The 12,990-nt window shown below is 44.0% G+C and overlaps 1 protein-coding gene across 1 annotated transcript in view; it reads right to left on the reverse strand.

Moving 5' to 3' along the window:
- The window catches only part of LOC133425273 (zinc finger protein ZFPM2-like), a 70,235-nt gene that overhangs the window by 12,839 nt on the left and 44,406 nt on the right, over nt 1-12,990 (reverse strand). Inside the window, exon 3 of the mRNA XM_061716032.1 lies at nt 8,843-8,944. Within this exon, the coding sequence (XP_061572016.1) occupies nt 8,843-8,944 (102 nt within the window). The remainder of the gene's footprint in view (nt 1-8,842; nt 8,945-12,990) is intronic.

The following is a 12,990-nucleotide window of genomic DNA, read 5'->3' on the forward strand; positions in this document are numbered from 1 at the left end:
CAAATCTGTGCAGGAACAAGAGAAAGCAAGATGAAAGGGGGAAGAAGAAAAAAAGAACCTGCCAAGTGAGTTAAAGCCTTGTACTGAACAATTAAACTCATTCACATCTGGTGGTTACATGGTGATCTTTTCCCCCCAAAAAAAAAATCAATTTCCCCCCGACACACACCCGTGAGACGTCACTAACCCCACCTCCAACACCGCTCGTCTAAATAAAAGGTTCACTCCGCACACATACACAAAAACACAGTGGAAGTAACCGGGAGACCATTGAAATTCATCTCACAGCTTGAATTTGCTTAACTGCGGGTGTGCGCGCGGTGATAAACGGAGTGATGATCCGGCAACACGTCTTTATCCATGCTTTGCTTTAATTAACGGCGGCTTGTTTGTTGAAAAGATGATTAATATGCCAATGAAAATTGCATAATTGAATACCACAACACTCGCACAATCAGAGGGGAACATGCCATTTTTTATTAACTTTTCAGTATCGTTATTATTGCAATTATTTGGTGTTTTAATTCACTTTACAAGTAGCCCACCACCCCCACCCCCCACCCCCGACTCCCACAGCCCCATCCTCAACCCCCAAAAAACGCCCAGGAATGACGGCAGTCACCACCAACAATGGGGCACTTTGACAGGCAGGGGGAGTTGCTCTGACTTCAGCAGCTAACCGTGTCAGGGCCGTGTGCGACTGAGGGGAAGGGCCCCCCTGAAACACAGCTCAGACGGGGGCCGACGGCCCTCCAACAGCCAACTCCTTCTGAAGGAGAGCAAACCTGGACACATGCATAAGAAATAAAGTGCAATCTGAGTCACTGCCAACAAGGTTTACCCCCCCCAAAAAAGAGGCTAATTCATGCATGACAATAACTGCAGACCAAACTCACTCACTAACAATTTTATTTAAAAAAGGCCACGAGAAATTGAAGAATTTCACATGCAAGCGAGTTTCAGTTGAGCAATCCAGAGTTTACTCGGTGTTATTATATCCCCTAGCGCCGCTCGCACGAGAGTCTCCGTGTTAATGCTAAATACACACATCCAATATTCAACCAATTACAATGATACTTCTTAGAGAAAAACGTGTGCAGCCTGGGCGCCCGGGAGGGTAAGCACTGCAGAACAAACATGTTCAAGTGAGCTAAAGGAAGATGCAACGGGTGTCATCTCTCCGGGGGCAACCAACGCCACCACCAGCGGCACTTTGGGAGACTGTCACATTTAGAAACAGCTCTGTTTTCCTTTCTTTTTCATTCTGCTGGAGTCTTTTGAATTGTTTGTGTGAAATAGTCATTATAGTTAAAGGACGGTATTGTAACCGGACAGAAATGCGTTTGATATGTGGACAAAATGGTTGGAAGTGAATTATCTACTTAAGGCGTTCTCAGCGGGCTGCAGCCCACATACGCACGCCGAGCTAGGACTGAATATGGTGACATCTTCCTCAGATGATAAGAACAGTGATTGCATTTTGCCCTATTTTAGATTATATAACTAACAACCATGAAGTTCCCTCATAAAGCCTCTTAGTATAGCGGATCAGTGACTAAATTTGCATCAAGGCGATACAGCACAGGAGTACAGTGATTTCTCTAATCTCTTGTTGCATATTTCCTCATTCATCGGCGTTGCGCGGCGGGGGGAGGGTGTTTCCTCTGCACACAGGTGATGCATGCAGTGTAAAACCTTCATCAACAATATCTACCAAAAACAAATGTATTTCGAAGGAAAAGAGCCAGACAATGTTTACACTCAGCACTTTGATTGCAATTAAATGCTACCCAGAACTCGGAGAGGCTGCTGACGGACCGCCGTCATCAGCATCAGCAATCGCAATGTCGCTCACGTTTTCGCGAGACATGTCAGAAGACTTTGAATAAACCCCTGGAGGAGTGAGATAAAAACATTCCTTTTCTGCGGAGGAATTGCCATGATGCGCATCCAAATTTCTTGATTACAAGACGAAGGAGGAGGAAAAAAGAGAAAAACCTTGAATGAAAGCCTGCGCTGAAAGTTTTCAGTTTGCTGATATAACAGTCAAGTGTGTCTATAAGTCTACTTAAAACGCTTAGGTATCAGCGGAGACAGCTGCGACACCCTCGTCTTATGATTCTGTCGAGACAGTACACTATCAAGCCTTTCATACCATTCCCAAGCTACATTTCCGGTGACAAAAGCTTTCGGAAAGCCTCCTGAAGGATTCCTCTATATCCTAATATTTCCAATCCAATTTAACTGGAGCAGCCGGAGTGGTCTGAGCACAAGTTTACCAATCTTTGCTTTCCAAGACTCTGTGTGCTGAAGGCTTGAGGGGTTCAATCAATGGTGCTTTGATCTCGGGTGGAACCATAATTATTTAACATTGTTACAAGGATTTCTCTAATCCATCCTACCATTAAATCCCTTTTACACCCTCATCTTCTGCAGCCTAATCTGCATCTGGGTGCTCCGTTTGTCTCTCTCCCTCATTTTGCTCCGCCCCTCCCTCCTTGACGACACCCTGACTTAATAACGGACTTGGGTGTCAAGTTAGAAAACTCCTTGTTTACTGCTGGCAACCTGACAGCTGACAGCTGGAACTTGTGTGGACTGTGCGAAAAGTGGAAAGTTTCTTTTTCTCACTCTTCGGCTACTTGTGTTGGTTCAGAGTTATGCTGGGGCTGAATGGTGAACGTGTTCTGCACCTGCGGCGCTTAAACCTGGATGGGAGTGCTTTTATAGTTTCTTAGACAGATACACCAGGGGAATGTTAAGGTTCAGGTGACTGATGCGCAAAAGGTTGAATCCCATCTGTTTATTCTGGTGATCACTTTGACTCCTAACATAAAGGGCCCAGTGTCCTTTTGCAAATATTTGCATGTCTGTGTTTCAGGATGATATAAATAGCAGCACGGGCAATCGCAAACATTTGTCGATGCACCTGCCACAATAACGTGGCCATCTGGTCCTCCAACTCTCCTAGCATGACATATGTGCATTAAACCTGAATTGGTTATTGTTCTTTTCTTCTTTTTTTTCTTCTTCTTTGGAGACCTGAAGAAGATGGATTGGACACAGACCCTTCTGGGTTTGGCTGGAGTCAAAAATGAGATTCAAGACTTTTGCATCTGAGTGAAGCTGTGTTTTCAGCATGTGCATGCTTGATGTCTTGAAAGGGGAAAGGAGGGGGTATAAAAATGGATATTGTCTCGTCCCTCCATCTGTGCCCTACCGTCAGGTAAATTCAGATGGCCACTCCTTCAGATGACCCCTGCCTCGGCCTGGCCGGTGCCCAGCTGGCGTCACGAACTGAGCATGCTGGGCCGTGCCATGCCGGACAGCCAAAAGAAGAGATCTGTGTACAAGGTGATGGTATTTCTTCTGTTGCCACTCTGTCATTTATTTCCTCCATCTGTGCCTCGTCCTTTGGTGTGTCCCTAATTTTTAAGGGTGTTTGGGGCAATATCTTACATCTTAATCTTAGAGTATACCGTATGATTAGAAGGTACGATAACTTGGCATTTGAGAAAAGAAAACATTGAATTCTATCAGTTAAAGTTAATTCAAAACACTTGCATATTGTTTTTCATGCTGCTTTCTGACTCCCTCTGTACTGCAGAGCCTCTCCCAGCAGCCTGAGAGTGGACTTCCAGAGATAATTGGGGCAATAAAAACAGAATAGACTACGATGAACATGTGGGTCAGGATCAAAGCTGCAGCAGTTGACATATCCTGACCCGTACTGTCAGGTAAAGTCCTGACATTGAGAGGCAGAACATTTAGCATCCGGACGGCAGACCGGCCTGTAAAATGCTCGTGCCTTTCAAACGCCGTGCTCCCAGTTTGTAGCGTAAGCTGTTTTGATCACCACGACCATCAACAGGGTTATTTTTATTCAGACTTTGAAGGGCTGTTTGCAGAGCCACAGGTAATATTCCACACCTGTTTTCACAAGCTGTGTGGTGCTCAGTGTGATATGAATATAAATGTCACAGGCAAGCAAATTGCAATGCTAAAAAGTTTCCATCCTACGGTTATGCAATCCACACTTACTACACGCCTAATGTTTTTGAACTGGATTTGCACATCTGTGATCTGGCATCGTTGCCATGGAGCACCGGTCAGCGACGTCTGCCGCCAGCAGAAAGGGCTTTGTTGACTTGTAGGAGTGTGTCCTCTTTGAATCAGGTGGTTGAAGGGACGGCGGTGCTGTAATGGGTCACGGGGTCGTTTCCTGGAGAGGAATGTTTTCTTTCCAGTTGGTTTCCCGTTGGCCTTGTGTCCACCAAAAATAAACCAATGCATTTGTTTGGTCAAGACTACAAAAAAAGGGTTTGATTTAGTCACCAAAAACACTTTTCCTGACGACTAGTTAGGAGAAGATTGGCTCATAACTCATAACTCAGGTGTGCAAGGTTCATACATGCTCTGGGCAAACTGTCACTGTGAGATGGGATGGGAATCAAAAAAGATGTATCTAAGGACATTTACTGCTTTAATTAAATACTATCCGATGGTTTTTGGTTTAAATTGTGATTAAAGTAGTGCATCTGGTCTAAAAGGCAAAAACACCATCTTTGGAGGTTTGAAGGTGCTGCTGTCACTCTCACCATCCTTTTTACTCTTTACTTCAGTTTATTTTTCAGATGTTTTCAATCACTGTTGATGTTTTATTTCACTCAATGTTGTTTTTTCAATGTTTAGGCACAAAAATTAAAAATAAAAGACATTGTGAGTTCTGGGAATAACTAAACTATAGGTTTGGGTCAGGAAAGCTCGTTATAGTAAATTCTGCTCACAAATCTGGATCTGTAATCACTCATGACCAGTCAAACCCATCCACGAAACACAGACAGGTTGAATAGTCACAAAAACAAAACCTCCCGCTCAAATGCAAGACTTTAAAAGTAGCGTTGGGTGTAAGATATGCAGAACAAGCACGCACTCATAACTAAAACTAATAACTTTGTTATAGTTATAACAGCGCTTGGACACTGGTTGTATATTGTTGATTAAGAGGGCCATGATCAACATGAAGCATTAGTGATTCCACGAAGCTCTTCAGCATCCAGACAGTTACAGTCAAGACGATCATAATTACAGGATTCTCCGTGAAACCCTGGATGTTCACGACTCTCATCCGTATACGCATTTAGATAAGACTGAGAACAAGTTCATTAGACGAGTTAGCTGGCTAAGACACACCATTCCCAATTAGCCCAGAGCAGAGCAAAGTGGCAGAGAGAGAGAGACCCAGTCAGATTCCTATCAGCGCCAGTCTGTGAAAATTAAAAGAATAGCATGGCGCGCTATCTCCCCCAATCAGCGTCTGATTGCGAGACATCCGTGACGAGAAATGAACGCGAGACAGAAGATCAGCGCGCAGATTAGCTCCAGGACATACTTGTCGAGATGAGGGGAGAGAAAGGAACTTGCTGGGTGTTCCACATCACAGCGCCGACGCTCCCAACAACAGAGATCAGATTAATAGCGAGTCGTTCAGTACGGTTCTCCGCTGGAAGTAGACGAAGACCACTGTAGACGGCGTTTGACACGGGGGACAAGGACAAGCTCAATTACAACGTGTAGACAAGATTCTACTGTTGTGTAGCAGAAGGGAACGAGCATGGAGATGCTTCCACAGACTCATCAAAGGCAGGTGGGATGTTCAGAGCCAGCCCACCTCATTAAAGGCCTCTCTCTCTGTATCTAACAGTCTGCACATCCCTATTCAGATGCACGCGGCCGGTGATTAAGAATTATCTGTTGGTGATCACAATCACAGCTGCTTAAACTTAAGCCAAAGACTAACAAAGAACTTTTGAATGCTCAAATATCTGAACATTTATAGAGAGATTAAAGGGGAGACAGTCTCAAACTAAATAAATTTGCTTTTAATCGCTTTGAACAGGAAGTCATGTCATTTCAAATGTCCCTATCTGATTGTCTGATTCCCCCTTTTATTTAAATTATAACACGCCCATCTGACTTTCCTAGCACAATGGGAAAAATTAAAAAGGGAAATGACCTTTCATGGCAGCCGCGATGAGAGAGTGAGTGGCATTAATATGCACAGAGATTAATTTCTGCTCGCCGCTGCTGCCCATTGAGAAAAACACAGTTGGGGCTCCAATGCCTCAGTTGAAGTCTCTCAATTATTGTCCGGCGTGTCATGACAGATGTCAGAAAACAAGGACGGGCAGGTGGGTGACAAGTTGATGACCAACTGATAATCCGACTGGGTGCTTACTAGGGATGGGCGGTATGGACTAAAACATGTATCACGATAGTTTCTGGCATTTATCCCGATAACGATAAAAATGACGATAAAAAAAATACCAATTCAACTCCACCTTTTCAACTATAAATCTATCTCGCTCTCAGATCCGCCATGTTTGTTACACAAAAACGTCATCAACGGGAATTTATCTTTCTTTCTTTCTTTCTTTCTTTCTTTCTTTCTTTCTTTCTTTCTTTCTTTCTTTCTTTCTTTCTTTCTTTCTTTCTTTCTTTCTTTCTTTCTTTCTTTCTTTCTTTCTTTCTTTCTTTCTTTCTTTCTTTCTTTCTTTCTTTCTTTCTTTCAGGCTCATTTCCTTCCTTCCTTCCTTCCTTCCTTCCTTCCTTCCTTCCTTCCTTCTTTTTCCCTTCTTGCTCTCTCCTTCCTTCTTTCCTTGTTTCTCCTTTCCTTCTCCCCCTTCCTTCCTTCCTTCCTTCCTTCCTTCCTTCCTTCCTTGTTTTCTCCCTTCCTTCCTTCCTTCCTTCCTTCCTTCCTTCCTTCCTTCTTTTTCCCTTCTTGCTCTCTCCTTCCTTCTTTCCTTGTTTTCTCCTTTCCTTCCTTCCTTCCTTCCTTCCTTCCTTCCTTCCTTCCTTCCTTCCTTCCTTCCTTCCTTCCTTCCTTCCTTCCTTCCTTCCTTCCTTCCTTCCTCCCTCCCTCCCTCCCTCCCTCCCTTCCTTCCTTCCTTCCTTCCTTCCTTCCTTCCTTCCTTCCTTCCTTCCTTGTTTTCTCCCTTCCTTCCTTCCTTCCTTCCTTCCTTCCTTCCTTCCTTCCTTCCTTCCTTCCTTCTTTCCTTCTTTCCTTCTTTCCTTCCTTCCTTCCTTCCTTCCTTCCTTCCTTCCTTCCTTCCTTCCTTCCTTCCTTCCTTCCTTCCTTCCTTCCTTCCGGTATATCGTGAACGGTAAAATATCGCCCATTCCTAGTGCTTACAAAAGCAACTTTTTCAGCAGAAATGAGGACCCGGTGTCACAATCTTCTCACGGGAGCGCTCATGCTGTGGTTTAGAAAAGCACGTCTCACATCAACCTCCTTTGCAGTTGGGAAACCTTCGCTAAAATCAAAAGACACTTTACTTCGGTGAAAGTCGAGTCCCGGCGCTCTCCCTCCCAGATGCCTGTCCAGCACTGTGTTTCTGAGCCCTTAATGCTCATTCTGATGGCTAAGTGGAAGGAGGGAGGCATAATTACAGTCAGTCATACATCTAGTCATGCTACATCCATCCTCTCCTTTTCAGAGGAGTATTTTTAAGCTCAGCATTTTCTCGCCCCAAAAGAGCTTTTTTCTTTTTTTTTTTTTCTTCTTTTTCCCGCATGTGGTGCCTTCTTTTAGTCACGGCCCCCATAGTTCTGAGCTGACCCCCTCAGCCCTGTCTCCTGACTGATCACAGTGATGGTTTATTACTGTCGTCCCCGCGCTCTTATCTTTAGCCAGCAATGCTCATTTCCTTCCCCAGATTTAAATGCAAATGTGAAATTTAATGATAAATGCATTATCTGATAGGTGCGATAACACTGATTCACTGTCAGTATAAAATACACACCCCGGGGGGCTTTGAGCAAGCAAGCACAACTTGCCCAAATCCACTTTTTCACTCCTGTTCTATCTTTCCTTTTTTTCCCCCCTCCTCATTTTTTTCAAACTCATGTACCTGCAATAAATTCTTGAGGTCATTGTATGCATTAAAAGGAGTCATATTTTGTGTGTTCAGCAGTGTGTATGCGTGTGTGCGTGTAGGCTTTGCTGAGCAGTAATTACTGTGCAACTATCTGGCTCAATATATTATCCATCACTTTGATATAGTTACTGTTTTAACTCGGAGGGAGGTTAAACCCACTTTGCGTTTTTTGCGTATCTGGTAAATCAGCGTGGGCCCACTGCACAGCCGGTTAGCATGTGGCTTTAGCGCAACGCTACCTTCATTTTTCCAGTTTAACCTGCAGCCACTGGAGCTGAATGTGACTGCGCTATCACAACAAACATGCGTTCAGCTGATTCACAGTTAAACTGTTTGGAAATCAAAAACACACATGAAGCTGAGGCTGAAAACTGGAGGACAACTTTAGGGTCGTAAAGGACGTCGTGATTGGGAGATTTAGCCCTTGTAGGCCTCGGAGCATAAGCGTTGCTTATTTCTATGTCCATTTAACAGATTGTATGACTACATGATATGTAATTTGGAGAAAATGAGAGTGTAGGGCGCGTGTTTTTGTGTTAGAGACACGACTTAAACTCTTGTTGTAACTTACCTGCCTCAGGTTTGGAACACAGGAAAAGAAACGTCTCTAATTTTACATTTGTTGAGGGCAAAGACACTGAGAATAAGGTAAAAGCTTCAGGTGGAACTACAGCCTCTAAGAACCGTGCAGCAGGGTTGAAGGGGTCATGTGACTCTCTTACATCAGTCAGCTGAGCTGAGTGCAAGCGGCTCAGCGTGTTGTACTGCAGCATTGTTGGTTGATTTCTTCACTGCCGACTAAAAACTTTCAATGCACGTGGAGCAGTATAGAGCAGGTAACAATAATGACAATATGTGAACAATAACCCGATCAAATGAACCAGAGTTTTAAGGGCTTCTCTTACTTGGACCATCCCATTCCTCCGGTCCCACGGCCACATGCACGCTCTTCTCGCCTTGACCCTCCGGCTCCGCCTCTCCTGCTTCTCGATTGCCATCTTCCTCGCCTGCAAAGCAACATAATAAACACAAATCCTTAAAAAAAAAAAAGCACATGAGGAGAAGTGAGCTTCTGTACAAATTCCAGAGTCCAGACAACCAACTTAATCAGGCGATGCATTATGGCCCTGAGGTTCCCCTGGCCCGTGCTTTCTGTCCCAGCAGAAAGCCGATCAGATTTATAACTCTTTCCTGTAATATGAAGCTATTGTGAGTTGTTATGTACATATAGCTTTGAAGATGTACATTTGCAGTGAGCTCACTGGGCCCAGCTGCACACTTTTGTGTAAAACAAGTTCCCATGAGGACAGGAGGAAGCCCCATGGAACAGGAAGGAAAGCAATGTGTGGGAGAGAGGTGGCTATTTATTACCGTTTGATCTATTGTAGAGCCAGCTAGAATGTGTGTTATAGGATGTAGTGCTGATTTACAGTCTTGGGGCTCACACAGACAATGCTATAGGATATTTGGGTATCTCTCTCCAGGATGTAAGTGCTTAAAGACCTAGTTAAACAGACTCCGCCTCGGTGCATGTGGAGTAGTAACACTAGCAGGAGCCCTTGTTGAGCACTCTCCGTGTACTTAACTGTAAAATAAAAATCTATTTTTGCATGTCTACTGTGAGCAGAGTTTGCACTCAAAGTTTACAGGCACATAAATCAGTGCTTAGTATTTGCCCCTAGTGTGGTGCTCTAAATAAATCCAATGTGGCTGACACAGTGGTTGCACAGTGTGTCTCCCAACTCGGCAATAAGAGAGCAGCGCTGCTTCGGGCGTGTGGCGGTGGATGATGGCTCGTGGAGGAACACTTCTTCAACTTTTGTCACCAAATCTTTTTCATCCCTTTGATGTCTTAAACCCAATAGTGAACGGTCAAGGACAGGCCGGGATTACCACGATGGATTATAACACTTCACGCACCACCAAGAGGGGGAAAAGAAGGGATGGATATGTAGATTTGCATGTGAATATATTAAGATAGTGAAGACAATGCATTGTTAAGATCTGGCTCATCGTCCCTATCGTCAAACATGGGGCTGTTCCTCTGGTTGTTTTTACCGTATCGGTACCTGATTTTCACCCCCACACATTTTTCCTGTGACGACTGCCACTGGACACACACTCCCTCATCACTCCTGCATCGTCCGTCCTCAGTTAGGTTAATCTCCACATCCAGCACACACACTATGCTTGTTTAGCTGCTTTTTTTCTGACATGGCTCACTTCAAAGAAGGTTGCCAAGAAGATGTCAGCTTTCTGCCTCATACTAAAATAGGAGATGAATATGAAGAGGGGGGGGGTTGCAAAGTGAAGTCTTCAGAAATGTCCTACTTAGAGTACATGAGGTCATTATGACCCAGTTTTGCTTATGCAAGTGTCTGCTTGGGCTGGCACCCCCACCCCAGTCCTACTCTCCCCCCCGTATATTATCAAGGAGCCCTCTCCACTAAATTCCCTCACTATTTATTATTGGGCCTGGAGAACCTCCTTAGCATACCAGTCTCGTATTAAGGCGAGGATAACAAAAGGCGTGTATCAACAGTTCCTTCCAATGAAGCGGAGTTTTAAAAAGCGCTGGCGAGATAACATTAAAGGCACTACCTTGATCTCAGGCGAACATGTTAAGCCCTGTAACGAAACGTATTGGAAGTGTTTAATTACAGCCCGGGAAATGAAGCTACAAGATGATTCCTTAATTAAGCACTGATTAAGGATTTTCTGCCTTCTATCTAACATTAGTTTGCAGTGCATTTTAAACACAATCGCCCGGGCAACCTCACAGGGAACAATGTCACAGGGCTTTGATGAAGTTTCCTGCACAAATGTCACCAGGAAAAAGAAAAGCGCAGCTGCGGAAGAAGTGCTGCAGCAGCAGTCCTTTGCTTACCGCGCAGTTTGAGAAAACACTGAGAAATATACAGTAGACATCCATTTTTATACCATTCTCAACAACAAAGTACTTTTTTGATCCATCTTACATGGAAATTGACTGAGATGCTCCATTTCATTCACTAAAGGTCCACTCTGGGTAATTTAAGTGACAGAAAATCTACCTTTTTTTCATTGGAAATGAAATCCTCTGCAGTCTTATCAAAGCAGACAGATTGCCAACGATCATACTCTACATTATCGCGCCGGATCATAATTTATATCTGGCTTAAAGTTCTCCTTTTCCCGTGCAATCAAACGGATATATTTAAGGTTGAGTGAGAGACGACTGAGGAGAACAAAGGAGATGGGGAGGGCCAGGGAGGCGAGGCGGCCTGCTGGTTCTGGGTTGGCGGGCATGCAAGAGGAGCCAGTGAGCTGTTAAAATCAGCCCTATCGCTGCTCTATCAAAGGACAGCTCTCTAGCCAAATCGCAGTCACACGCAGCGTGCCACACATTCAGGTCAATAAGCTTATAGGCGATTTACACAAACAATTCCTGGAGCAAGGTAGCAACAAAGTCATATTGGCTTTTTCTCTCCCTTTTAGCATTGTCTCTGCTAAGAAAGCCCTTGAAAATGTCAATCTCTCGTGTGCGACTTTAAGAAGCTCAGAGCACTCTAATCCTGACCACTGACTCTAAAGACTGGTTGCAATTTCAGAAAATGGAGTATAAGTATTTTTAAGTAATCGTATGGGGCTTCTGCTGTCCGATTTGCTCCTGAATTCTAAGCTCGATGACTTTAACCCGCTGCAACTTTTCTAAACCCATCACCGTCTCGCTGGTGTTGGAGCTAGGAAGTGATTTTCAGCATATTAAAAGGAGGGGGGATGTTTGCCATCCCCCTAGCAGTGGTGGGGGTAGTCAGCTGATATTGAATATTTGTTTGTTGATACAGATTGCGCTGCAACAGATGAAGTCTATTCCAGGACGCAACCTTTTTCACCAAAGTCAAGCATAGCTGTAAGACTTCTCTGCTATCTGAAAAATAGGTTTGAATTGCATGCAATTTGTGGCAGGCACAGCACTCCAAATGGAGAGAGGGCTATAAGTGAAATGCCTTCGCCACTGTCTCTTTAAATGCCAATAAATTCCCATCATTACAGAATCTGGCAGTTTTCCTCCCCGTCTGCAGCCCGGGTCTTTATCTCACTCTGCCTCAGTCTCTGAGCATGTAGATCTGGCCCAGTTAGATTGTCATACTTAACAAACATTAATGATTAATTTCCTCCACTGAGTCAAATGGGGCTAAAGGGATGACTCGATTCATCTTATCACACCACAAATTAGCATTTCCCCATATTCTCCAGCATCAGCTGTGCATTAAAATTCCACATTTACCATTCTGGGCACTGGCAGCTGTGGTGAAAGAGCCAAGGAGATCTTCCTCTTATGTTGATTGTTACGTTTGATTACTTCTGTCTCCCACAAAGACTAATTAATTCGGTGACTTTTTCTTCCTGGCATTGTAATGCCTTTGACTTGAGTTAAATTCATCACTGGGAGGATATTATAAAAGGGGTCAAGGTGGGTTTTTCATTTGCTATGTTAACTTCTGCCTTCACTCACTTCCTTCCGCCGTGATGAAATGTCGTGTCACACGGTGATTTCTGAAGACAACGGTGCAGAAGAGGACAAATGTTCCCATTTAGCTGTGCTGTCATGACACACAAACACCCACTACAACAGAATCAAGTGTACTGAGCTGGAAGAAAAAGGAAAAATCGTGTACTATGACTTCCCCCAAAAAGGTTTTTCATATTGAAGTAATGAGACATGTGAAATGACATGTAAATTTACTGTCAGAACTAAGAGGGTAAGTCGTTTGTCATGACTTGGAACGCTCGCAGGGAACAGCTTGCGGTAACACCCTGTCCTGAACTTCACAGATAGCCAACAATAAAACAACAAGGTGAAATTTCACAATTTCAGTAAAAAAAAAAAAAAAAAAAAAAAAGACGACGCCACTAAAAAAAAGGTAGCTTTCTCACAATTATAGAGCCAGGTGTGTCAGCGGACAATAAATCTGTGCTGTGAAGTCGGTTTGCTGCCCCGGTTCCTTCCCAAGAACGAGCTCCATAAACGGGAAAGTGAGGAGAAGCTGCTGGAGTGAGTTTCTGGTTT

This window comes from Cololabis saira, chromosome 3, assembly GCF_033807715.1.
Source record: "Cololabis saira isolate AMF1-May2022 chromosome 3, fColSai1.1, whole genome shotgun sequence".
Classification (NCBI taxonomy): Eukaryota; Metazoa; Chordata; class Actinopteri; order Beloniformes; family Belonidae; genus Cololabis; species Cololabis saira.